Raw genomic sequence first — 23,615 nt, 5'->3', positions numbered from 1 at the left:
TCTCTGTCACGTCACAGGCGCTAGCCGTTCACAGGAGCTCATCCTTAGGCACTGCTGAATTTCTGGTGCTCGGAACACAGTCGGCGCTAACTAAACATTTGCTGACTAGTGAAGGTGGGTAAGGAGCTAATCCTACAGTCTACAATCGCTTAAACAAACTTCTAGACTCACGCCTACAAACAACAGGGGGTACAGAAGGGTGGTCTGGGAAACTGAACTGCCAACCTCTATCTTACGAGGGTGTTCAAAGGGCAGAAATCACAACAGCGATAGCTATAGGAGTGGTGACTGCCCACAGGTGGCTCAGAGAACTTTCTGGAGTGATGTAAAGACGTTCTGTTTCATGGGTGTTACTGTGGTCAAAGCTCATAAAAAATTACTATCTGCCCTTTTCACTCTATGTAAAGTTTATATAAACCTAAGTAATGTCAGCCTGGGACACAGAAATTCAGATCCCCAAGGGCTGACATTAAAGAATTGTCACCAACAGAAGGTGACAATTGATAGTAGGGAGGGGCACTCAAATCAGTGCCAGGGTGAGCCAGGGTCACCAGGGCTGTGCTCCTTCCGGCAGCCAGCCTCCCAGGAAGGAGTGCCTGCCAGCACCCAGTTGCCTAGGGCGCTCTCTGCCCTTTCCTCCTCCGCATTCTCTCTGCTCTTTCCCACAAGTGGTGAGCATCCGTGCAGGTCACACAGTACCCACCCCATGCCCAGCCTTGGAAGAGCACCAAACAACCCTCTCCCCATAGTGCAGGAATCAGGGAACACACAGGCCCGTGAAGACATGAGGCTATAGAAAGACATTTGCAAAGGCCCCAGCCATGCACAGAGGGTCCCCTACCACCCTCTGCTGTCCTCCTGGCTCTGGAAAGATGATCCTAAGTGTTCACTTACCAGCACTCTACCTGCGGGGCCCTGGCTGGCCACCGTCACCCCAAGCCACATGTCCTCAATAATGTGATGGTCGGGGTCACCTGCAGGAAAGGGAGGGCTCATGAACTAGGGTCCCTCATTCCATTATCCAGTGCCCAAAGTCTCCCAGGGGCAGCCCTCCCTCCTCCCTATGTCCTGCCTGTCATTGCTCTGAGCTCACACTATATGACTTCCTGTTTCTTCTGCTCCTCTTCCCAGATGAACAAGAAGCAGGCCTGCTTTGCTTTGTCTGTTTTTGAGTCAGGGTCTCCATATACATCTTGGGCTAGTCTGAAACGCACTAATGTAGCCCAGACTGACCTTGTTCTTGCTGGCCTTCTGCCTCAGCCTCAAGTGTCAGAATAATAGGCATGAGCCACCCTGCCTTGCTAACAGGCTAGCCTTGTGGTCTCCTCTTTGGGCTCCCTTTGCCAGGCTCCTGACTTAGCTCCTCTCACTTTTCTCTGAGATGTCCATCCGTTCACAATCGTTCTTGAGGGCGGTGAGGGGGCACAGGTACACGGCGCCAGTCCGGTTGGTGTAGCCGTCAGCCACGGCGAGGTCCCGGGGAGCACCAGCCAGAAGCCTGGGAAAGGGAGGCAGATGGGCCAGACTTTTTAAGCCTCCCTCCAGCCAACTTGCAAATCCACACTCAGTAAGCATGGGCTCCATACCATGTTCTGGGGATGGGACATTAATAAACCTCAGCCCTGGCTTCCAGGAGAGCCTGTCACGGGGAAGGCGGGCCAGGAAACACACACTCGGTAAGCATCTCACAAAGACAGCATGGAGGTCTGTACACGAGGTGCCCTGGCCTGAGTGTGAGGACAATGTCTCAGAGTCACCCAGTGAAGAAGGGAGGAAGGGCACCCGAGACAAGGATACAATATGTGCTACGGCCAGGAAGCATGAGCAAGCCAGTGATTCAGACATCAGCCCTCTGTACAACCAGAACCCAGGAAGCCATGACAAAGGCCTTAGAGGAACCACAGAGGGACCCCAGGCAAGGCAGTGACAGAGTCAGATATGGTTTGGGTCTTTTTTTTTTTTTTTTTTTTGAGACAGGGTTTCTCTGTAGCTTTGGAGCCTGCCTGGAACTAGCTCTTGTAGACCAGGCTGGTCTCGAACTCATAGAGATCCATCTGCCCCTTCCTCTGGAGTGCTGGAATTAAAGGTGTGCGCTACCACCATCCGGTGTGGTTTGGTTCTTTCCTTCTCCTCTTGAGACAGGGTTTCGTGGAGCTGAGGCTAGGTTACTCCCTGTTCAAAGATGACCTTGAGCTTCTGATTCCCCACCCCCACCCCCACCTCCACCTTTCAAATGCTAAGGTTTTCAGGCGCGCGTCCCCGTGGTCAGTTTTACTTAGTGCTAGGAATTTAACCCAAGGCTTTCAGAACGCTAGGTAAATGGTCTACCAGCCAAAGGACATTCCCAGTCCCAGATCTGAGTCTGTGAAGGAATCCTGTGGCCTCAGAGGTAAAGGAAGATGTGAAAAAATGGTAGCTCTGGGTTCAAGTCCTGGGGGCAGCAGAAAAGGCAGAAGAGAGACTCTGTGTAAGGATGGGTGAGTTGTTGGAGGCCTGGGTCTCTCCTCTTGAAACTGTTGAGCATCCAGCTCTAAGAGGCACAGGTTTCTAAGTGAGCTGAGTGACGCCTCCATTTGCCCCACCCCCACCTTGAGACAAGCACACAGGTGTGGGGCGTGGGGCTGGTTACTAACTAATGTGGCCCAAGAGCAGAGGTCCAGTGGCTGAGAGTGGACAAGAGCTACCACCTTGTCCCCAGAATCCATCTTTAGGGACACCAAGAAATTCCCACAAGGGGGCTAGAACCCTGGAAGCCCAGCCCACACCAAACTTAGGCAGAGCAGACAGGAGATCGGCCCTGAAATCCTATCTCAGACGACCCTCAGGCATTTGAGAAAGAAGATCCTTCTTACACTGTCTCCCTGTAGCCTTTTAATATTCTGATTAGACCCTGCCTTCTGTCACCTTCCTGCCAACTCAGCCTCCTGGGTGGCAGAGCTTCCCAGGTGCCCCTCTGTTTAGCCCAGCAACACCGTGGCCCTGAGGCTCCAAGGCTCCAGGTCTCTTGCCAGGCTGGAAGTGCTGAGCAAAGGCTGTGCCTGCAGCCCTGCTTAGGACCTGGGAGCGAGGGCAGCAAGGAGCAGGCAGGGCAGGACCCGGGCATGCTGGGGCCTGGGGTGCCTCCGCCTACTGGGAGTCAGGAATGCATTGCCTGGAGGTTCTAGGAAAGGGGTGGACCTTTGCCTGCACCTCACAGCTGCAGCTCAGACATCACCCTCCCTGGCTGTGGGGCAGAGGCAAAGCTTCTCCAGCATCCCGAGCGCCCTAGGGAGGGGTCAGGGAGCAGATATAACAGCCCAGCCAGGCCATTAGCCAACTTACGTTCAGGCTAGGGAGGGTACCTGCCTGACCACCTTGGCTCAACACAGGCACACACCCAACCCCCAGGCATGCCATGCTTGACAAATGAGAGAAAGAAGCTGGGGCCTGTGGGAACAGCTCAACCTGGGAGCTGGGCACCCGTTCCTAAGAGGAGCGCTGTGGCAAGAGTCTCGAGTGTCTGATCTGTAAAATGGGAAGCCCAGCTGACACCCCTACTCCAGGGTTTGGGGGAAACAAATGGGCTCTCTGAGAAGGCATGGTTGGTGTGAGCACTGTCGCTCTGGTTTTTTTTATGGTACCAGGACTGGCCCTAACTTGACTCCAGACTCTCTCTGGGGACTCAGGAATTCCAATACCGCAGGTTAGGGAACCTGAAGCAGAGAGAAAAGGACAGACTACTTCATTGTTTAGAAGGAGGAAGGGGTGAATAGAAGTAGGACTTTCACATCCTGAGGATAGCAGGCAGCCACTGGGGGAGGGGAGGGAGAGGCTGGCATCCGCTCATCTGAAAAGGAGGCTCAGACTTGGCTGGCAGTGGGGTCTGCTCCAAGGAGCTTGAAGAGCTGGAAGCCTCAGTGGGTGGACAGGGGACCTGGGGAGCACGCAATGTAGTGGACGCACCGCCCTCCCGGCTGCCACTGTCTTGCCCAACTCATCTCGCAGGAGGGCACTGAAGAGCAGGATCTGCATGCCTCCTGAATCTGTCTCAAGGAGGGACCGAGGGACCCCTCCTCTTAGCTGCGGGAGGTATGGAACGGGCAGAGGCAAACACAAACTATGGCTGGGTTAGAATAAGACTCCGTACAATCTTCACATTCCTGTCCTTGTCTGGTGCCAGCCTTGTGCCCACTGATGGGGACTGGGAAGGGGCCAATTCCCTAATCCCCAGGCTCCGCCCTCCTGAGAGATTCCACTGGGAGCTCCCCCACATCCCCTGGAGTATTTTTAGCTCCTACTTGGCCCGCTCAGAGGCCCTTTAAGGCCCTCTGGCTCCCAGCCCAGAATGCAATGGTCTACAACCAGAGGCCTGCATATGGATGGAGGGAGGGGTTCAGAGGATAGGGTCCACCTTCCTCCTACCACAGCCAGTATAGGGAAGGTCGGGGTTGGGAATCCCAAGGCTGGGACAGACCTTACCGGTATGTGAAACGAAATGTAAAGTATTACGTATAAATGAATAGCAGTTCATTTATACTCTATATCAATAGAGTCCTGTTGGGTCCAGGTAAAAAATGAAACTCTAAAAGCTGACCTCTCCCATATCACCACTGAACCCAGCCCCCATCCACAGACAGAAGGGGCAAAGGCAAGTGGGATGCCTAGCTCTCAGGAGATAGGAGCTCCCTCTCCTGGAGTCAAAGCTGGGCAGGGGGGAGTGGAGAGCACCCCTGGAAGCAGATGGGTGAGTGAAATGGAAGATCAAGGGATCTCAACAGCGGCCTCCTCATCGTTTCATTTGGCTCCAACTAGAAAGCCCCACCTGGCCTCTGGGAAGCCCCTGAGCTCCCAGTGCAGGGAGTAGGACTCTTCACCTTGACTAGCCCTCAATATCTCCATTCCTCCCAAGCAGTTCAAAGCTAATAGAATAACTGAACAGAAAATGGCAGGATCTGAAAAGGCTGGGGAATGGCACTCAAGAGAGTTCAGGGCACCGGGCTGGCTCACCCCAAAGAGGAAGAGGCCCTCGGGACTCCGGGGGTGGAGTGATGCTCACAGAAAATCTATTCGATTCAACTTCAGTTCAGGAAGGTGTGTGGTGGCTTCTATGGGAAGATTTCAGGGAACCCCCAGGCCTTCCTTGGGGTCGTGGTTGCTGTTCCCCTAGGCCAGGCGTAAGGGCAGGAGGGAAGGCAATAGCCGCTCCAGCCTGAGTTGGGGGAGGTCAGTTCCTGGATGCCAGCTCTATGCCCCGCTGCCTGATTTAGCCACCTCCCCAGAGGCTCGTCGATGGCGGCTGAAAACTGCAGCCCTCGCCATCTTCCCCAACCCCTCCTCATGCTGCCTACCCAGCCCCCCTCCCCTGGTGACTCAGCCCTAGAACCAGAGCAACAAGCTGGAGGGAAGAGAGAATGAGAGAGATGAAAGGGTGAGACCTTAGCAGGGCTGTAAATGAAAGAGAACAAGACTGATTTTCTTGTTTCTCCTCTTTCCCTGACTTTTCAGTAGGTGTTCCATATTTGACCCGTATGGCATTCTTTGATTTACTGCAATGGACATTTCCTTCCTTTTTTTTTGAGACAGAATCTTACTATGTAGCCTGGACATCCAACAAACTGCCAATCCTGCCTTCCCCTGAGTCCTGGCATGGCAGGTGTATGCCACCCCACGGGATATCAATCCTTCTTGCTACTTTCTTTTCTGCAAGATCAACCCTCCTCCACCTCCTGCCCATTTCAAAGCCTTTTGGCTTAGAATGGACACTGGAGAAAGCCAGCAGAGAAGGATAAACCACATGTAGGCCTTGTTCCCACAGCCACAGCTGCTGTGCCATTTCTGCTGGCACGAGCCATAAGGGCTGCCAGGAACCCGCCCTGCCCAGGGAGCATGTTTCAAGAGAGCCCAGCAGGTAAGCCAGGTCCCTGCCTACCTCAGGCATGACCTCATTTCCAGGAGTCGCTCCCTCCCAAGTTTCCCAGACACCCTCATTTTCAACAGCAAAAGGGAGAGGGGGCTCAGAGGAAACAGCCAATTAGGTCAGGTCAGAAAAAGAGGGAAGAGCAGGGTAGGTGCAGGGAGGCCTAGGAACCACCTCTCAGATGAGCTGCTCTTCTCCCTCTAAGGGGACTTTATAAAACATCAAAAAGCTCAAGGTGAAGCCAGGTGGTGGCGGCACACGCCTTTAATCCCAGCACTCGGGAGACAGAGGCAGGTGGATCTCTGTGAGTTCGAGACCAGCCTGGTCTACAAAGCGAGTTCTAAGACAGCCTGAGCCACAAAAGAGAGACCATGTCTCAAATAAGCCCAAAGCGAGTGCTCTGCCTGGATTCCCACTATCATATACTAAGTGCTGCAAGCATGGGCTATGGGGGTTATAGAGGTGAAGGTTGTAGCAGCAAAGAAAGTGGGACTGGAGAGATGGCTCAGTGGTTAAGAGCATTGCCTGCTCTTCCAAAGGTCCTGAGTTCAATTCCCAGCAACCACATGGTGGCTCACAACCACCTTAATGAGGTCTGGTGCCCTCTTCTGGCCTGCAGGCATACACACAAACTGAATATTGTATGCATAATAAGTAAGTAAGTAAATAAATAAATAAAAAAGTGTATCTTGGATTTTTATACAGAAGCTATGCTCTCCCTTCCCCGGTCCCCCAGGAACAAAGTACAAATCCATGATTGTGCATATACTCTCAGAAGCCCCTGAACAGCTGGCAGACCCCAAAGGAAGAACCATGAGCCACCCTTGCTCTTCCAAGGGGACTCGATGCTGACAGAACCCGAGGCTTCAGTTTGACAGATTAGTCCCCTAGAACACTTGGGCAGCTGCTCACATCTGGCTACACAGCTGGCTGTAGTGAATCCCAGCTGCCGCTAAACCCAAAGGGCTGGAGAGCTGAACTCAGTCAGAAGGACAGAGCTAAGGTACAGAAGCAGCTCTAGGCAAGGCAGAGAAGACCCATCTGGCCAGAACCACCTGCCCTGGGAGCCCCATCAGTTCCAGCACTCTTCCCCCAGCTGCCTGGAGAGGAAAGCAGAAGTCTTTCACTTGGCCAGCTTGGGTAGGACCCACAGGAGGGAGAGGTTCAGCTCCATCCCAGTCTCAGCCCCTGAGCCTCTAGTGTGCGCTGGAGAGCTGGACCCACCGGGACCGTTCTAGACATGCTACCTCATTAAAGCATCACTAGCACTGAAAACGAAGGCTCAGGTGTTAGAGACAGAGCCAAGGCAAGACAACAGGAGCAGGAACAGGCAGCTTCTCCCTTTACAATGTCAAGGTAGCAGGCCAGCAGAGATAGGAAGGAGGAAGGAACATAAAGATCCAGGTACAACCTCATCTTGCCGGAAACTGGCCCCTGGGAAGGAAATATCTTCCTCAAAGCCACAGAATGGGGGCGGGGGGGGGGGCGACTGCAGAATTGTGTTTTGCTCTTTTCAGGGCTCTTCTGTGTCAGGTCAGACCGTACCCCTTCAGCTTCAGAACATAGGGAACTATGTTCTTGTCTAGGACAGGGGAGGACAAGGCACTGTCAGAGAGCCTCAGCAAGGCAGAGGGTTAAATCTGCCTGGCCAGGTCAGGAAGGGTGTGGTGGCCCTACCTTCTGCAGGGGCCAGGTAGGGTAGAGGCTAAGTCCAGGTGGGCAGTACCGATCAGGGGCTGGGCCGGCAGGGCAGAGGCAGACTGAAGTAAGCTGGACTTTGAACATTCCAAACTTCCTCAAGTTTTTACACGCCCCAGCCAGAACTGAGAGTGGTTTCAACACTCTTACCTTGACCGTGTCTTTTAATTTAGTAAGTGTCAGAGGCCAGGTAGGAGTAAATGCCTGGCAAGCCACCTGACTCAAAGAGGTAGAAGGGGTCTGTGTAATCGTCACTGTCGTCCCCTGGGTAGCCTCACCTCCTCTGTGCTCTCCCCACCCCTCAGCTAGTCAACCTCAGCACACAGAACCCAAGTAGGGAAACCTCAGACGCCTGGATATGACCCGTTGGACTTGAGTGTACCAATGGAGGGGCAGGTGACTGGACACAATCTCCTCCCCTCCTCCACCCCGCTCCACTAGGCTCTTCCCGCTTCTCGCAGCTGTTGCAAAGGAGAGGCGAAGAAAGAGAAAACACCATTTCCCTCTTCAAACCAAAACAAACACACTCAGGGCTGCTGATTCAACATGAATCTGTGGAATGCAGAGAAATGTCTGGTGGGAGTACCCCACCGCTTCCGGGTGGGCTCTGGCCTCTGAAGCTCAAGACAGCGCCTCCTCTGTCTCCTACTGTTTGTTCCTCTAGGGGTCAGAGGGAGTCTCTGGACAGCTCCAAATGCCCAGCTACTTCATCACCTCACCCTGCAATGCCAAGCCCTTGAGAAGCGGTCCAGCCTGGTTCTGCAGAGGGCGTGGCTGCTGTGGCCACAGACTAAATGAAAGATGTAATGGGGGCTTAAACGCATAGATCTCGGGTTCTCCCCAGGCGGAGGGGACGAGGGGTGTGATATGTATTTATTTCACAGGGTTCTCCCAGCCCGGGAAAGAAACTAATGTTAGGTACTGGATTCTCGAGGTACTGGAAAACAGAGACCCAACTTCTGCTCTCCGAAGAGGTCTGAAGCATGGAGCGGCCGCGTCTAGACAGGTTCTGGCCAGGTCAGCACTTGCTGTGATTACTGCCCCCAATCCTCCACTTCCCGCCAAGCCCCACACCCGCCCCCTTAATACTGGCTCACAAGGAAAGGCCAGCAGCAGCAGACCTGGAAGTCAGTGGGCCCAGGGCTCCAACTCAGCTTAGGTCAGGCATCAGCGCACATACCCTCCGTCACACCCCGTCTCGCCGCCGCCAGGCTGACTTACAGGTAGCGCTGCTGTCGCTCGGTTTGCCGATGGAGGGCGACCGAGTAGCCGAAAAGGCTACCCGGGTTCACCGCCTCCTTCACCACCAGGAATCGGGTGTCCAGGTTGAAAGCGAAGGCTACCCGGCCGCTAGCCGCCACCATCAAGGCCAGGGCGCCCAGCATCCAGCCAGAGTCGCGGGGGCCGGGGCCCATGGCTGCGAGCGTGAGCCGGGCCGGGCGAAAACACAAGAGCGCTCAACACTGGGGGTGGTGAACGGTTCACCTGCTCCAGGCGCCGCCAGAGGACACCCGAGCCCGCAGCGCCACTGCGCTCGGAGTCCTAGGCAATTTCTTGCCCTAGTCCAGCCAGCTTCACGTCTGCTCCGGGGTGGTGCTTCTCCAATCCTCTCCAGGTCCGTGGATCTACTCTCCCGCTGGCTGGGTGGACAGGTCACCGTGCCCGACTTTGGGCACCCGGCACCCTAGATGGTCCCGGCCGCGCCCCCTTGGTGGTGTAAGCTCTTTGGATCCCAGCTAGGTGGAGGATCTGAAAAGGCAAACCCTCGACCGCCAAGAGGGCAGGAGGGAGGGATTCTCGCCAGCGCGTGCCCCGCCTCTCCACTGCCCAGCCCTGCACCTCCCCACCTTGCGAGCCCAGCCCGAGCTCCGCTTTCCTTCCGGGGAAAGAGAAAAGGTCCCCGCTCGGCCGCCGCCTCTTAAAGGGGCAGCGCCGCCCCTCCCTCTCCATCATTCCTACCCTGACTCCGCCCTCTCTCTCAGACACCTGTCGGGAACCCTTAAAGCCTGGATTTCCCCTCCCAGCGGCTTGCTACTCCCTGGAAGCGTCGCCCTCAGCGCAAGACGGATTGGACGGGCGGGGCCGGAGGTGGGTTTTGCCTGGCTTTTAGCGGCGGCTGAAACTGAAGAGGCGGTTCTAGGCAAGGCCACTACCACGGTCCGGACTGGACACACCAGGCACTGGCTCTTCGTTGAACTGTCCTCGGTGCCCGGCTGCTTGGAATGTGGACCTCCGCCACGCTGCGAGTCCCTAAGAGGTGACTGTGGGTCTCCGGACTTTCTTCATACTCAGAGCCCTCGATGTTAGATATGGAGTAGTATTTATCGTGCCCACCCGCCTGCTCTTATCCTGATCCCAGCCGGAACCGGCTCCTCCGTAAAGCCAGACAGATATATTTAGCGGTGGTGATGATAACCCATCAGTAATTGTAATTAGCAAAGGGAAGCTTTTGTCTCTAGGGGCTGTGACTGGGACCTCAACTCCCATAGTTGTTCTAGGTGGTGCCGGCTGCAGACAGGTGGGGTAGGCTCAAAGATCTCATTATCCGGGAAAGAATCAAACCGAAAGAGAACTCCAAGAGATCATTAGGGACTTTTTAAAGTCTAACTTAGATTTCCCCTGTTGCAAAACCAAGACTCATTTTTTCTGAGCATCGTTTTCTATATGTTCTTATAATAAGAAGAAAGCACCCTTTGCAGCTGGAACTATGCTAACTGCTTTACAAATACTACTTTTTCAAGTCAGTTTTTATTACCTGCCACACACACACACACACACACAGCAAGGAAAACAGGAAATGGAGCCATCCAATAGGATTCTGCTCGGGTGTGTGAGAAGCCAGTGCATTCTGGGTCCAATTTGCTGTCTCCACAGCGTGACCTTAGAAGAGGCTCATTTCCACATAGATGATCTTATGCCTTCACCCCAAAGGTGCAGCCCTTAGAGACAGCGCTGCCTTTTACTAATGACAGTTACTGAGAGCTTGTCATGGTCACCACTATGTAATGGATGCAAACCCGGGTCTGTACCTATCACCCTATTTACATGTGGGAGCAGGGCTGTCCCTACATCAGGCACAGCAGTTGTGTTTGAGGGGTGCACCTTTGTAGACACAGCCCTGGAGGAGGTGTGGGGGGAGGGGGACAGCTCTTCTTACAGAAAGTAAGTGTGACTTCTTTGCAGCCCCAAGTGCCTGCACTGGTGCAGGAGCAGCCAGGCAGAGTCTGGGGTTAAAAAGAAGTGAGAGCAGAGTGAGCTGCTGGAAGACAGTCTAGGATTATTAAATCCCCACACCAGGCGTCAAGGTGTCCTCTGCTCTAAGATGGGAGCACCAAGGCTCAAGTTGGGCGACCTGGCTGAGGCCACACATTAGGATTCCAATTGCACAGTATCTAACCTCAGAAGCCGCCCGTAACCATTATGCTAATGATCAACACTTAAGGACAAATCAGATTTTGGTGAGATTTGGAGTGGCAGGGCCTCTCCTTTGGGAGTGTCCTCAGCCATTACTTAGTACTTCCCTTCCTTTTGCCTGGCACAATGAATTCTAACTAGAAGCCCCACCTAAATGGTTAAAATGGTAACTGCTAAACAATCTGTCTTCCTTTAGCTTTGCAGATACCAGAAGATCCGATGACCTTTGTAACATTACTCCCCTTGTCTTTTCCTACAAACTAATGTATATTTACTACGGCACTGTTTAGCTCGTGATAAGTAGCCTGCCTGTTTTAGGAACTAGTCCCAGGAGATAAAGTGAATTGCAGTGTTCTGGCCAGAGGGGGGGAAGAAACAAAGCAAACACACCAAAAAACCCCTGAGATGTTGCCAGGTGGTGGTGGTGGTGGAGGCGCATGCCTTTGATCCCAGCACTCGGGAGGCAGAAGCAGGCAGATCTCAGTGGGTTCGAGGCCAGCGTGGTCTACAAAGTGTGTCTAGAATGTGCAGTGGTGTGCATAGGGAGGCCAGGACAACCTTGTGGGATCGCTGCTGCTTTCCTTCTCCTTTGACGTGAGTTCTGTGGTTGAACTGAGGTCATCAGGCTTACATAGCAAGTGTTTTACATGCTGAGGCATCTTGCCAGCCTGCTATGACATCTACCATGTAGCTCAGGCTAGCCTCTAAAGATTGGCTTTTGAACAGCCAGCATCCTTAACCAGTTAGGAGCACAACTTTAGAATCAGAGCCCAGGAAGTGGCCCCAGTCTGACTTCATAGCTCACCAATCCTGTGAAAGTCATCCTTGTTTGCCTCCTGAGGGAAAAAACTTCAGGTGTGTATTTGGATGTCCAAAGCCACACAAACCATGGCAAGGGAGTAAGGCAGACCCTAGACTGGATGCCACTGGCCACAGCTGTGCTTTAAGGGAAACTCCAGGCAGATGTTGTTTGGCCAGACATACCTAAACAAGAGCAGCTGTGATAACAGTTTGCTGGGTGGCGTTTGGGAGAGGACATTTGTCCCTGGTTGCTCTTAGAATGGTATTAATCCGCTCTGTGACTTCTAGAGCTACCCGGCCTCTCTCAGGCTTTGACTCATGGTCCCAAAGCTATCAGAGGTTTAAGAGACATCTGGGGTCAAGGAACAGGAAGCTGAACGGGAAGTCGAGCCATTGCATTTGCCCTCCCTTGGTTCTTGGCCTTATTCCTAGAAGAGTGTGTCAATAGCCAGGGCCAGGAGGGCCAGGGTGGACACTTGGTATAGACAGGGGTCCTGCCCAAAATAGCTTTACGTCATGTGGTGATGACAGGTGGGCCCCACGCCAGGCCTTATCTCGTAAACTGTCCCAAACAGGAAGGACCAGCATGTCCGATCTGGGGACCAGGAGCAGGAAAGGGATGAGGGATGGCATTTCCAGTCCAAAGGAGTGTCCAGAGAGAACGTGGGAGCAGGAGCTGGGAGACTGGGAGAAGACAGACCCAACTGAGGAATGTGGGTAGTGTCAGACAGACCTACGGGGAGGGGTGGACTGGAATGGAGGAGCCGTGGACTGTCTGAGCCTGGCCTGGAGATCTGGAGAGAGGACTCCCAGTTCCATGCCATGGGGCTGAAACTCTTTGTACTGAAGGATTTTATCTTGCCGGCTTCACCATGACCCTCCAGTTGACTTTACACTGTCAGCTCACCCCCAACCACAGTGAAAATTCCAGGTTATCCTCCTTCCTGGCTCTGAAGACATTTGGGACCTGCTGCCCCGAGAGACAGCCTCTGTGTAAATAACAAAACCCTTCATGCTTTCGTGGTTCATGAGTGGTGCTATCCATCTTGACATTTGAATGAAGCCTTCGATGAGATCCCTCGGCCTTTGCAAGTGACTACCATAACGTGCAAACTGTGCGTTCTATGCAGGAGCCAGGGAGGCTTCTGGGAGAAAGAAAAGGGGGAGGGGAGCCAAAAGAGAGACAGGCCTAGAGCGGGAGACCTCGAGAGAAGAAATGCAGAAGTTGGCCTAACTTAGGGTAAAGTTTTCCCAGCTGGAACAGTGACAATGTCAATATTCTCAGCCGGCGGCTTCCGTTCCTCTTGGAGCACTTACTATGTTCGCCGCAGTGTGACTACATAGCTCCAGCCAGCTGCTGCAGGAATAACAAGGACACATAGTGGCCTGCTGCTGGGAGTGAGTGCTGGCTAGCAAAGATACCTTCCTATCCCAAGCCATGGAGCCCCATCTCGAAAGCAGGAAGGCTGGAGAAAACATTCTGTTATTAATCTCTGCCAGCATCCCGTGTGTCTCAAGGCTCCTCAGATCTGCAGAGCTAAATGGACCAACTCTGCTACTGAACCTGAATTCAGGTCACCCTCTGACTCCAATAGAAGATACAAAATTCTTGCAGGGGGTTGGTGATGGCTGAGTATGATTAGGTTTATCAGATTTCCTTTTCCACTGACCCAGACTCAGCCTTCTCTGCCTCAAGCCTTAAGGCAAAATCCCTCTCAGCCTCAGCTCAGACCTGAGTCCCCTACTAGGACTAACAAGGGTTTCATCCGGCCCCCTCCTCTGTCTTTTTGGTTTGGAGCCTAGCCATTTAACAACTGAGCCATGTCTCCAGACTCCAGGAAGCATTCTCAAAACTCAGCATCAAGCAGGCTAAACTGCTAGTGTCTTGTACCATAGAGCTTATGTGTATGAGGTGAGGGGGCTATTAGAAACAGCATGTTTATTGTATAAAAGAAGAAAGAAAACAGAAATGAAAAGAAAACCAGAGAAAGAAATAGACCATATTCTGCTTACAGCACACACTGAGGTTGTCATGTTCGGGACTGACACAGAGGGGCCAACATGTAGGAGTGGAGCCAAGGAAAGACAATGAAAGGTAGGAAGTTGAGAGCTTGAGGCTGGCCTGGTCTAATTGGTAAGTTTTAGATCAGTCTGGTCCTCATAGGGGAGACCCTGTCTCAAGAAGAAGAAAATAAGCCATTCAGTGGTGGCTCATGCCTTTAATCCCAGCACTCGGGAGGCAGAGGCAGGCAGATCTCTGTGAGTTCAAGTCCAGCCTGGTCTACAAGAGCTAGTTCCAGGACAGGCAAAGAAGAAGAAGAGGAGGAGGAGGAAGAGGAGGAGGAGGAGGAGGGAGAAGGGAGAAGGGAGAAGAAGAAGAAGAAGAAGAAGAAGAAGAAGAAGAAGAAGAAGAAGAAGAAGAAGAAGAAGAAGAAGAAGAAGAAGAAGAAAAGGAGGAAGAGGAAGATGTGAAACTCGCTAAACAGGAGCAGGGGAGGGGTAGGAGGGAAGAAGGGTATGTGAGGGAGAGAATGGACTTCAGGCAGAGGTGGCGAGGGTCCTGATGTAGGATAACTAAAGAGGAAGGGGCTCTGTACATCAGTGGGCAATGTCCCATTATGGGGCCCTAGTACATTACCCCAAACAAGAAAACGTCCCTGACAGCTGACTGCCTCTCATTCTTCCAGCCTCTTCTAGCAGGGTTTCTTCCTAGTGCCTAAGGGACAGCCTGTGTCTACACTGGTTTGACCCCAGGTCCCCTCCTTTCTTGTCTGGCTCCTGACTCTAATGGGCTCTGCCACACTCTTTATGTAAAGTCAGGATGGCACTTTGAAAAAGAAAGGCTGTGGGCCCACCGACTGAGTCCCTTCCCTGTGTGTGTGTGGCGGGGCATGGCAGGGCCTGTGGTGAGTCTGTCTTTCTTTGTACCGCCAACTTCCAAATAATGACATGGGGGCTTACTAATAAGAAAGCTTGGCCATTAGCTCAGGCTTGTTCCACTAGCTCTTTTAACTTAAATCAACCTGCTTTTATTAATCTACGTTCTGCCACGTGGCTTGGCTACTTCTCCTCTGTATACTCTATGTCCGACTTCTTCAGTGTCTCCCTGGCATCTCCTTTTTTCTTCCCAGAGTCCTCTCTGTCCAGAAGTCCTGCCTATTCTCTCCTGCCTAGCTATTGGCTGCTCAACTCTTTATTAGACCAATCAGAAGGCGCCTTAGGTAGAGACACATCTTTCCTGTATACACAAATACTCCACAAGTGGGGGGGGAGTGGGGGGGCAGGGCTAACTTTACTTGGCTCTTACTGGCCAAATTCTATGCTTGCGTGGAAAATCTGAGCAGGTGGGGACTCTATCCACCACTCCCACCCTTTTTCACTAGAGATGGAGGATCCCTACACAAATGTTCACTAGGACACATCTGTGAATGGTGTCTTGTATGTTTCACTAGAGATGGAGGATCCCTACAGAAGTGTTCACTAGGACACGTCTGTGAATGGTGTCCTGTATGTTATTGTACACTCCCACCTGTCTGCCTGTGTGACTACACTTCTGAATTTTTTATGTTCCCATGGAAAGGGAACTACTATTTACTGAGCATGTATTATGGCCTGGCTCTTTATATGTGGTCCCTTCTAAGATCCCTGGGACACAGAGGTGTCACTCAAGATGCAGCAGTTGAGAGCGCTCTCCAACTTGTCTGGAGCCACCCTGAGGGCTCTCCGACTCCAGATCCTTTTCTCCACAATAAGTTCCTCAGGAACAGGCTATGTGAGGTTTACCTGCCTTTGCCTATCCTCCTGTCCGTGGCTGATTGGTACAATGGGTAGAGAATGGCCTGGTGGACAGGAGGGTGGCATCTGGCTTGCACAAATACACGCTCCTGGTGTGGCAGTCCGTCTAACTAACGTGCTTCATTTTACCTTACTGGAGGCAGAGGTCCTTGTGGCTTCCCAGTGACTTGACTTGTTATCTTTGTGGGAATCTCAGCGCTTTATTGTTACACTATGAAGGGTCACCACAGGCTCTGCTTGAAGAGCTGGTCTCCAGCTTGTGCTGCCTTTCTGGAAGGTGATGCAAACTTTAGGAGGTGGTCCTAGCTCAAGGAAGTAGGTCACTGAGTGCATCATCTTGTCATCTTGGGGCTATAGCTGGCCCTAGCCCCTTCCTGCCCCTCTGCTTCCGGTCTGTGATGAGGTAAGCTGCCTGGCTCTGCCACGTGTGCCCACTGTGATGATTCCACCCCCCTCCCCCAGCCCAGCAGCAAAGGAGTCATGTGACCATAGCCGGTGCCCTTCAGAGTGTGAAGAAATAAACACTCCTTTAAACTGTTTCTCTTTCGGGTGTTTGTCACAGTAACCAAAAACTGAGCACACGCATGCAATAAAGAAATGCAATTATGTCCTCGGGCAGAAATAAAGATTACAGAACATTAAGGCTCATTAAGGCTCACCTGTACTCTCTGCGCTTGGGAGGTAGAGGCAGGAAGGCTGTGAGCTTGAAGTCAGCCCTGTGCTACATAGCAAGACCTTGTCTCAACAACAACAAAGGCAGAATGTGTGTGCGTGCGCATGTGCTTCCCCTCACCCCCACCCCTGCCCCGCGTGCTCTAGGTAGATTGTGGATTGATGCCTAGTGAGCTTGTGGCCTCGAGTTCTGTCTCTAGCATGACGAAAACCAATGCCACCCAAGTGGGAAAACCTATATCCATTTTGTTTGCTTTTGTGTTTTGTTTTTGAGACAGGGTTTCTCTACATAGCCCTAGCTGTCCTGGAACTCACTATGTAGACCAGGCTGGCCTCGAACTCACAGCAATCTACCTGCCTCTGCCTCCTGGGGATTAAAGGCGTGCAGCACCACACCCAACCATTGTGTCTCTTTGACAAATAGGTAAAAGTTGTCCCACTGGCTCTTCATTTTCCATGTTATGTATGTGTGTATAATGCATGAGTGCATACATATTCCATGTGAGTCCCGGTGATCAAATTCATGTCGTCAGGCTTAGAAGCAAGCGCCTTCGTCTGCTGGCCCATCTTGCTGACCCCTCCACTGACTCACTTTTGAGGCAGAGTCTCCCTATGTTGCCCATGCTATCCTTGAACCCACAATCCTCTTTACCTCAGACCCCAAGTAATGCGATTAGAGTCATATGACCCCACACCTGGATCTCATTGGCCCTTATTATCTGAGACCCTATGGTGGTAGGTCCTGAACTAGCTAGCACCTCACCCCAAGCGCCAGTCCTGTGGCTGTAGTAGTTGAATCTAAGTCAGTGAAAATCAGAAGAACTCATCTCCCTGGGCATCTCTTGGCTCCCTTGCTTTGTAGGTTTCCCAGCTGGGAGCCTGGGCCCTGCTCCTCCTGCTCATTGGTCCAGGGATGAAGACTGCTCCCCACTGATCTCCATCTGTCCACCCTTCCACCCCCACCTTGTGTGTTCTTTACACGTTCACTTCCACCCTCAGGAGTCCCTCACTCCCAGGTTGCTAGGGAACCACACTGCCTGGTGCCTCCTTTGCTCTCAGTACCCAGTCCTCTTTGCTACCTTGTGTTTTTTCCAAGCTTAGAAGTCACAGCCTCTGAGCCAGCCACCTGTCTGCCTTGTTCTGGAGCTGGGACTGCCCTGGGGTTATCAGGGCCATCTCCAACCACCCCAACCCTAGCTTCAGTCCCTCCATCTCTTAGAAGGCCCGTCTTGTCCTCCACCTGCAACTTTCTCAGAAGGACAGTCTGTGTCGGCTTTGGTGCTCGGGCCTGGCCTCTTTAGGGTGGTAGCCATTACCGACATGTTGATGTCCCTCTCCCTCCACAGCCTGCTCCTCCTGTCACCGTACTGTCCCAGCCTGTCCACCACCACCCCTCACACGTGACTACTCTGCCTGGAAGTCCCTTTGTCTACTGAACTGCATGGAAAAAGTCCTCTTGGTCTTCAAAATTTTTTGTGAGTTTCCACTCTCTGTGACTCCATCCCTCACCTCCACAGTCACTGGAAACTTCCAGGCCTTGCACTGACTTTGAGCTTGAGATGGCAGTGTAGTTACTGAGTAGTGGGACTGTGACCTTAAACAAGTCCCTTTACTTCCCTTAGCTTCAATTTCCTTATCTGTACATTGTGCACAAAGATACCAAACTCACAGGCTTGTTGAAGCTGCAAAAGCAGGGTCCAGTGATTGACACGCTAATGACAGCTGTCATAGTCCCTACAGCGACATCTCTATTTCCCAGCCCTGTGACAGCCCTTGACACTTAGCAGGTCTTCAACTTCCTACAGGTCTAGCTGGCCTTAGTCAGTCACCAGCTCCTACGGCTCTCCACCCACAAAGAAGGAATCCAGTGGAATGGTGGAAGAGGCTCTGTCTCTTTAACATCCGTGGCTGCCAGCCCCTCCTCCACCCCTAAGATCCTGTTGGGACAAAGGTTTTGGCCCAGTGGGTTGAAAAGGAAAGTCAGAATTTTGAGGCATGAGTTGCTCTGCCCACTGACTCACTTCCTCGTCCGGGCCTTCTCTGCATAACCTAGGGCTTGAGTAATACAGGTGGACACCTCCCCCATGCCTTCCTGGGGTCACCTGCAGGAAGGCCGTGGACATAGATCCTTCACTGACCTGAAGACTAGCTGCAAGCTGGTGCAGAACCGAGGAGGCAGCCATCCCAGGGCAGACTGATTGAGAAACAAACTCTGCTCGCTGTGTTCCCAGGAGCCTGGAACCGGCAGGCAAGGCAGAGTGGCCCCATGCCGGTTTCCAGCCGGCAGCCACAACTCACACCCCCCTCTTTTGGGCTCTGTCCCGTTAGAATCACAGCAAAGCCTCTGGGTTAGGTGAAGACCCGGCCTTCAGAGGGCTTCAAGATGCTAGGAGCCCCACGTGGCAAGGGTAGTCCTCCTCCTCCCAGGCAGGGAGGGGGCAGGATGTGACAGCATTGCCAGAGATGAGGGCCCAGGGCACACATGAGTCAGACCACTGAGAAGGGGGTGAGAGGAAGGGCTAGAGCCTGGGAAAGGGCGGGGACAATCAAAGATTTAGTGGGACCAGTGGGGCACGGGGCAGGGGCTCCGATGGGGATGGAGAAGAAGGTTTTACTTTCTGGCCCTTTTCTTCTTGCCCATCCCTCACCCAGCCCCCCCCCCCACACACACACCTTGGCCCACTTTCCTGAATGGAAGCGACAGATGAGGCTCAGAGGACATCAAGGCTACTCCCTCAATGGCAGAACTGCTCCAGGTGACATCCTTGGGATGCAGTGTTGAGGCAAAGCACAGCTCGGCACCATTACAGCGAAAGGGACAAGGGGCTGGAGAGGCAAATGTGGCAGAAACAATGAGGGGGCAGTAAGAGCAGGGTGTGCAGGGTCTACAGGGTCTACAGGGTGGCAGAAACAATGAGGAGCAGTAAGATGAGGGTCTACATTGGCAATCATGAGCACAGACACGCCTGGCAGCCAGGGTCAGGAAGCCCCGGGGGCTTTACTCAAAGGGTAAGGCTTCATTCAGTAGCCTCTACTCAAAGGGAACTTTATCAGGTTATTCCAGGCTACAAGCTGACAACCTGGAGATTATTCAGGGCACCAAGGAGACCATGCATGGATGGATGAAGGTAAGAAAGTGGGGGGGGGGCTGTAGTGATGCAGATGGACTTGAGAGCTGTTTAGATGAGGATGTGGAGCTGGAGCTGGTACCTAGTGGAAGAAGAAGAGACAAAGGACGAGGGTTGAGACATAGAAAGAAGACTGGGCAATGAGTCTGTGGGACCACGAGGGCCTCCAAGACAGAAATACAAGCTAGCAACCTGTCAACGCCCCGAATGGGGATGGAGACCGGAAGTCCAAAGTCCTGAGAGACCCTATGGCAGTCTAGACCAACACACCAGTGAAAACCCTTTCTCCGTGATGTTGATCAGGCTATACTGGTCTGGCTTCCACAGGAAGCAGCCAACATAGGACCCCCGGGTGTCAATCTCTGCAGGCCTTTCAATGCTGCCCTGAATCCCTCTCAGTCCTGGGTAGCTCTTTGGGTGGCCTGGCTGCAGCCCCAGTGCCTCCTCTTTATCCATTTATGATAACCTTGTTTTCCTGTCCACAAATGATATGCACCTGACCTACCAGAGTGTAAAGAGGACCAAGGCCCTGGCCTATCCCCAAGGGGGTGCAAAGGGAGGTGCACAACACACACACACACTACACATTAGACTTCAGGGCTCCAGAGGACAAATTGGGGTTGGACTAGGGAAGCCCCTGGCATCTGGCCCGAGGCCTACACTTCTCACCTGGACTCTGGGAAAACAGTCCCTTTGTTTTCCCCTAACCCCCGCCTGGATGAAACACAGAGCAAGCCCTTCCCAGACAGCATGAGTTCCCCCATAGGCCACCCCATCCATCTTCCCCTCTGTCTGCCACCCCACAGCCCAGCCAGTCAGGTGGCTCTGAATGCTCATACCTGCTCTTTGCTCTCTCAAGACTCCTGGCTTGGATACTCTCTGCTAAGGAGGCCCAGCCCTCCCCTGCCTGTTGACTGTGGCTCTTCTTTCACGGCCAATAGAAATACACTGTCCCCCAGGCTTCTTGGGCAACTCCATGGATCCTCCCTGAAGAAACATTTGCCATACTGGATCATCTATCAATTTGGGGCATATTTTATGATCTCTGTGCCTCACTTTTCCTATCTGTGAAATGGACTGAATTTAAATAAGGAATTATACCCTAGCTGTAGATCCACTCACCGTGGAGAGTTAGAAACGGCCCAGTGCCTTGCACTGTCATCACTGAACTAATGGCATTTTTATTTGAGATAACAGCGGCAACAGTGAGAGTCAGCGGCTGTGGTGGACTTGCTTCTGAGAGGCAGGATCTCCAGGAAAGCAAACTCAGACCCTCTCCCCATGCACCCTGCCTGGAGCTCTGACCACAGAACTCTACCTGGACTGGAGAGAGAGGACATGAATGAATCTTCTTTGCTCTATTGAAAACTATCCTCACTGCAGGCCACCACAGGTCCCATCGCGGTGGGACACTGGGTCAGGAAATAGATACTCAAGAGTTAGTGGCCACATAGGCTGCTGCCAGCGGTGCTCGCCCTGCCCCCCCATCACAGAGGAGCCCAGAAAGATTAAGTGCAGGACTCAAATTAAGACCTGAAGTCAGGAAAGGTCCTACAAGACTTTGTGAAGGGAGAAAATGGAGAGACGCTGACTGAGAAAGAAGAATGACAGTTTTTAGTGTCTGCAACTATGTATCCTTTATTCGCCACAGAAAACCTGGGTGGTAAACCATGTTAACCCCCTTTCCCGGAAAGGCAGCAAAGGCCCTGACTGGGTCCGTGACCTATCCAATCCAGAAGGGGCATTCTCAATGGGTCTAGGGGCTGCTGGGTCTTGAGGGAAGGATCTGAGGATGGAAAGATTCCAGTTCTAGGCCAGATGCCCACTCAGACAGGGAGGCTGTGGGCGGGGCGGAAACAGCAACCAGAAGTCAGGGGCACGCGGCAAACAAGGGTGCCAGGAAATGACCCGGACCCGGGCCTTTCCTCTGGGCCCGCCCTGTGCCCCTGGCTGCCTGCCGCCCGCCTCACATTCCCAGTGCTCCGGCTTCGGGAGTAGAGAAGGCTGGGCTGGGGCCAACAGATGACCCTACATGGAAGGGGCGCTCGGGAAAGGGAGGGTCTAGAAGCCCAAGATAGCTCTGCCAGGCTTAGCTCCTGCCCTAGGTCCCTAGAGGAGAGACGCAGGGCAAGGTTCCAGGGATCTTGTCCCTTCAGCTTCAGAAGGGCCTATTATGGGCTGAACACAGGGGTCCTACTCAATGAACAGGTACTGCCTAAGGGTGCAACCAGCATAGGGTCAAAAGTGTTGGTAGCAGGTAATTGGACCCCAAGGTCCTGTGCTATCTGGTGACCCTGGGCGAGTCTTGGAGGCTTCCATCCTTCAAAGCAAGTTGCTGTCTTGGGACACACCCCACTACTTGGGCCCCTCCCAGCTCTGGCAAAATTGTCCCATTCTTTTACACACTCCCTAGCTTGTTATTTCAACGAAACACGCCGCGTTGCTCAGTAAATATATTTTGGTACAAATGAGGTGAGCAGTCATGGCGATAAGCAAAGTGGATGGGAGAACAGCATTGTGTTCGGAACAGGAGCCCTCTCGGGTCACAAGGCCTGAGATCTTGTACGTTGGCATTTCCAGCTGGTATTTCCTGGGGCGTTAGAGTCCCTGAGTTTTGTAAACATACAAGGGGAGAGCTGAATGACCACATGTAAAAGAATGCATTTGAACCCCTACCTCAAATCTTGCGTAAAAGTCACCTCAAAAAAAAACACCCAAAAACCAAAAACAAAAAAAACCAGATCAAAGACATAAATAGGAGGTCTAAGCCTATAAAACTCTTAAAACAGGGAGTGAATCTTTGTGATTTGGGCTTTGGTAATAGTTCTTAGCTATAACACAAAACCATAAGCAGCAACAACAACAGAAACCTCAACCAAGCATCGTTAAATTTTAAGATGGAAGTGTAGTGCTGCGGTAAAGTATAAAACTAAGCTCTGGCGCCGGGCTGCGGTGGCGCATGCCTTTACTGCCAACACTTGCGAGGCAGAGGCAGGACAGCAAGACCATAATATGTAGAAACCCTGTCTCAAAAAAATAAAAACAAACGGGGGGTGGGGGGGGAGGAGAGAGACGCTCAGAAGAAAGTGCTTGTAGAGCAAGTCTGGTGACCTGAATTTGGTCCCAGAATCCCATGTAAATGCGGAAGTAGAGAACCAACTCCACTTAAGAGTCCTCTTACTCTGCTCATGTGTTGGGGTATTCATGTGCGTACACATGCACGCACTCACACATACACACACTCGTGCACACACACACTCGTACACGCACGCACATATTCATACGTACACACACATACTCACATGCATACACTCACACACACGCACTCACACACACACACTCACACACACGCACTCACACATACACACACTCGTGCACACACACACTCGTACACGCATGCACACACGCAGGCACACACTCATACATACACACACATACTCACATGCACACACTCACACACACGCACTCACACGCACCAGCAACAACAGTAGACATATATTTTAAGAGTGGGCAACAAGTCTGAACAGACCTTTCCCCAAAGAAGACAGAGAAAGAGCCAATAAGCACACAAAATGACGTCAGGGGAAAATGCAGCTCAAAACTACCATTAGATACTACTCCTTACTCTTGAAGATTGGTAAAACTGAAGAGGTAGCTAGAGTTGATCTACATGGAGAGAGCTAGGGTGTAGCTCAGTTGGTAGAGTCCTTGCTTAGCATGTGTGTGTGGTGATGCATGCCTGCTCATGGGAAATACGACAGGAGGACCAGAAATGTATGGTCATCTTCAGTCACATAGTGAGCTTTGAGGCTAGCCTGCTGGGATACATGGACCCTGTCTAAAAAAAAGAAAAAGAAAGAAAGAAAGAAAGAAAGAAAAGAAAGAGAAGGAAAAAAGGAAAAAAATTAAGACCTTAAATTCTAATAGTAAGAATATTAAAAAAAAAAAGCCTGGCATTTCTTCAAAGGGTTGGGTAGAGAGACAACATTTGACTCAGCCTTTCTACCTGTAAGTCTATACCCAAGGAAAACAAAACAAGTCCATACAAAATCCTGGACATGAATATTCATAATAACCAAAATATGGAAATAACTCCAGTATCCATTGATAAATGGATAAAAAATATGGTAGACCCACACATGAAATTTTCTTTGATAATAAGGCATGAAATTTGATGCAGGGAGCTATAAGGGCAACCTTGAAAACACACT

General features: G+C 52.2%; 1 protein-coding gene across 2 annotated transcripts in view; it reads right to left on the bottom strand.

Moving 5' to 3' along the window:
* The window catches only part of Itga3 (integrin subunit alpha 3), a 30,525-nt gene extending 21,040 nt beyond the window's left edge, over positions 1 to 9,485 (bottom strand). The window contains exons 1-3 of one of the 2 annotated variants that reach the window (XM_075991022.1): positions 8,816 to 9,485; positions 1,371 to 1,498; positions 895 to 974 (exon numbers count right to left, since the gene is read on the bottom strand). In XM_075991022.1, the coding sequence (XP_075847137.1) occupies positions 895 to 974; positions 1,371 to 1,498; positions 8,816 to 9,009 (402 nt within the window). In that variant the 5' untranslated portion in view covers positions 9,010 to 9,485. The remainder of the gene's footprint in view (positions 1 to 894; positions 975 to 1,370; positions 1,499 to 8,815) is intronic. The other variant, XM_075991023.1, reaches the window with a different exon arrangement.
* Positions 9,486 to 23,615: the final 14,130 nt, after the last annotated feature.

This window comes from Microtus pennsylvanicus, chromosome 11 (genome assembly GCF_037038515.1).
Source record: "Microtus pennsylvanicus isolate mMicPen1 chromosome 11, mMicPen1.hap1, whole genome shotgun sequence".
Lineage (NCBI taxonomy): Eukaryota > Metazoa > Chordata > Mammalia > Rodentia > Cricetidae > Microtus > Microtus pennsylvanicus.
Note: the sequence above shows the minus strand (reverse complement) of the source record. Positions and strands in the feature narration are given on the sequence as shown.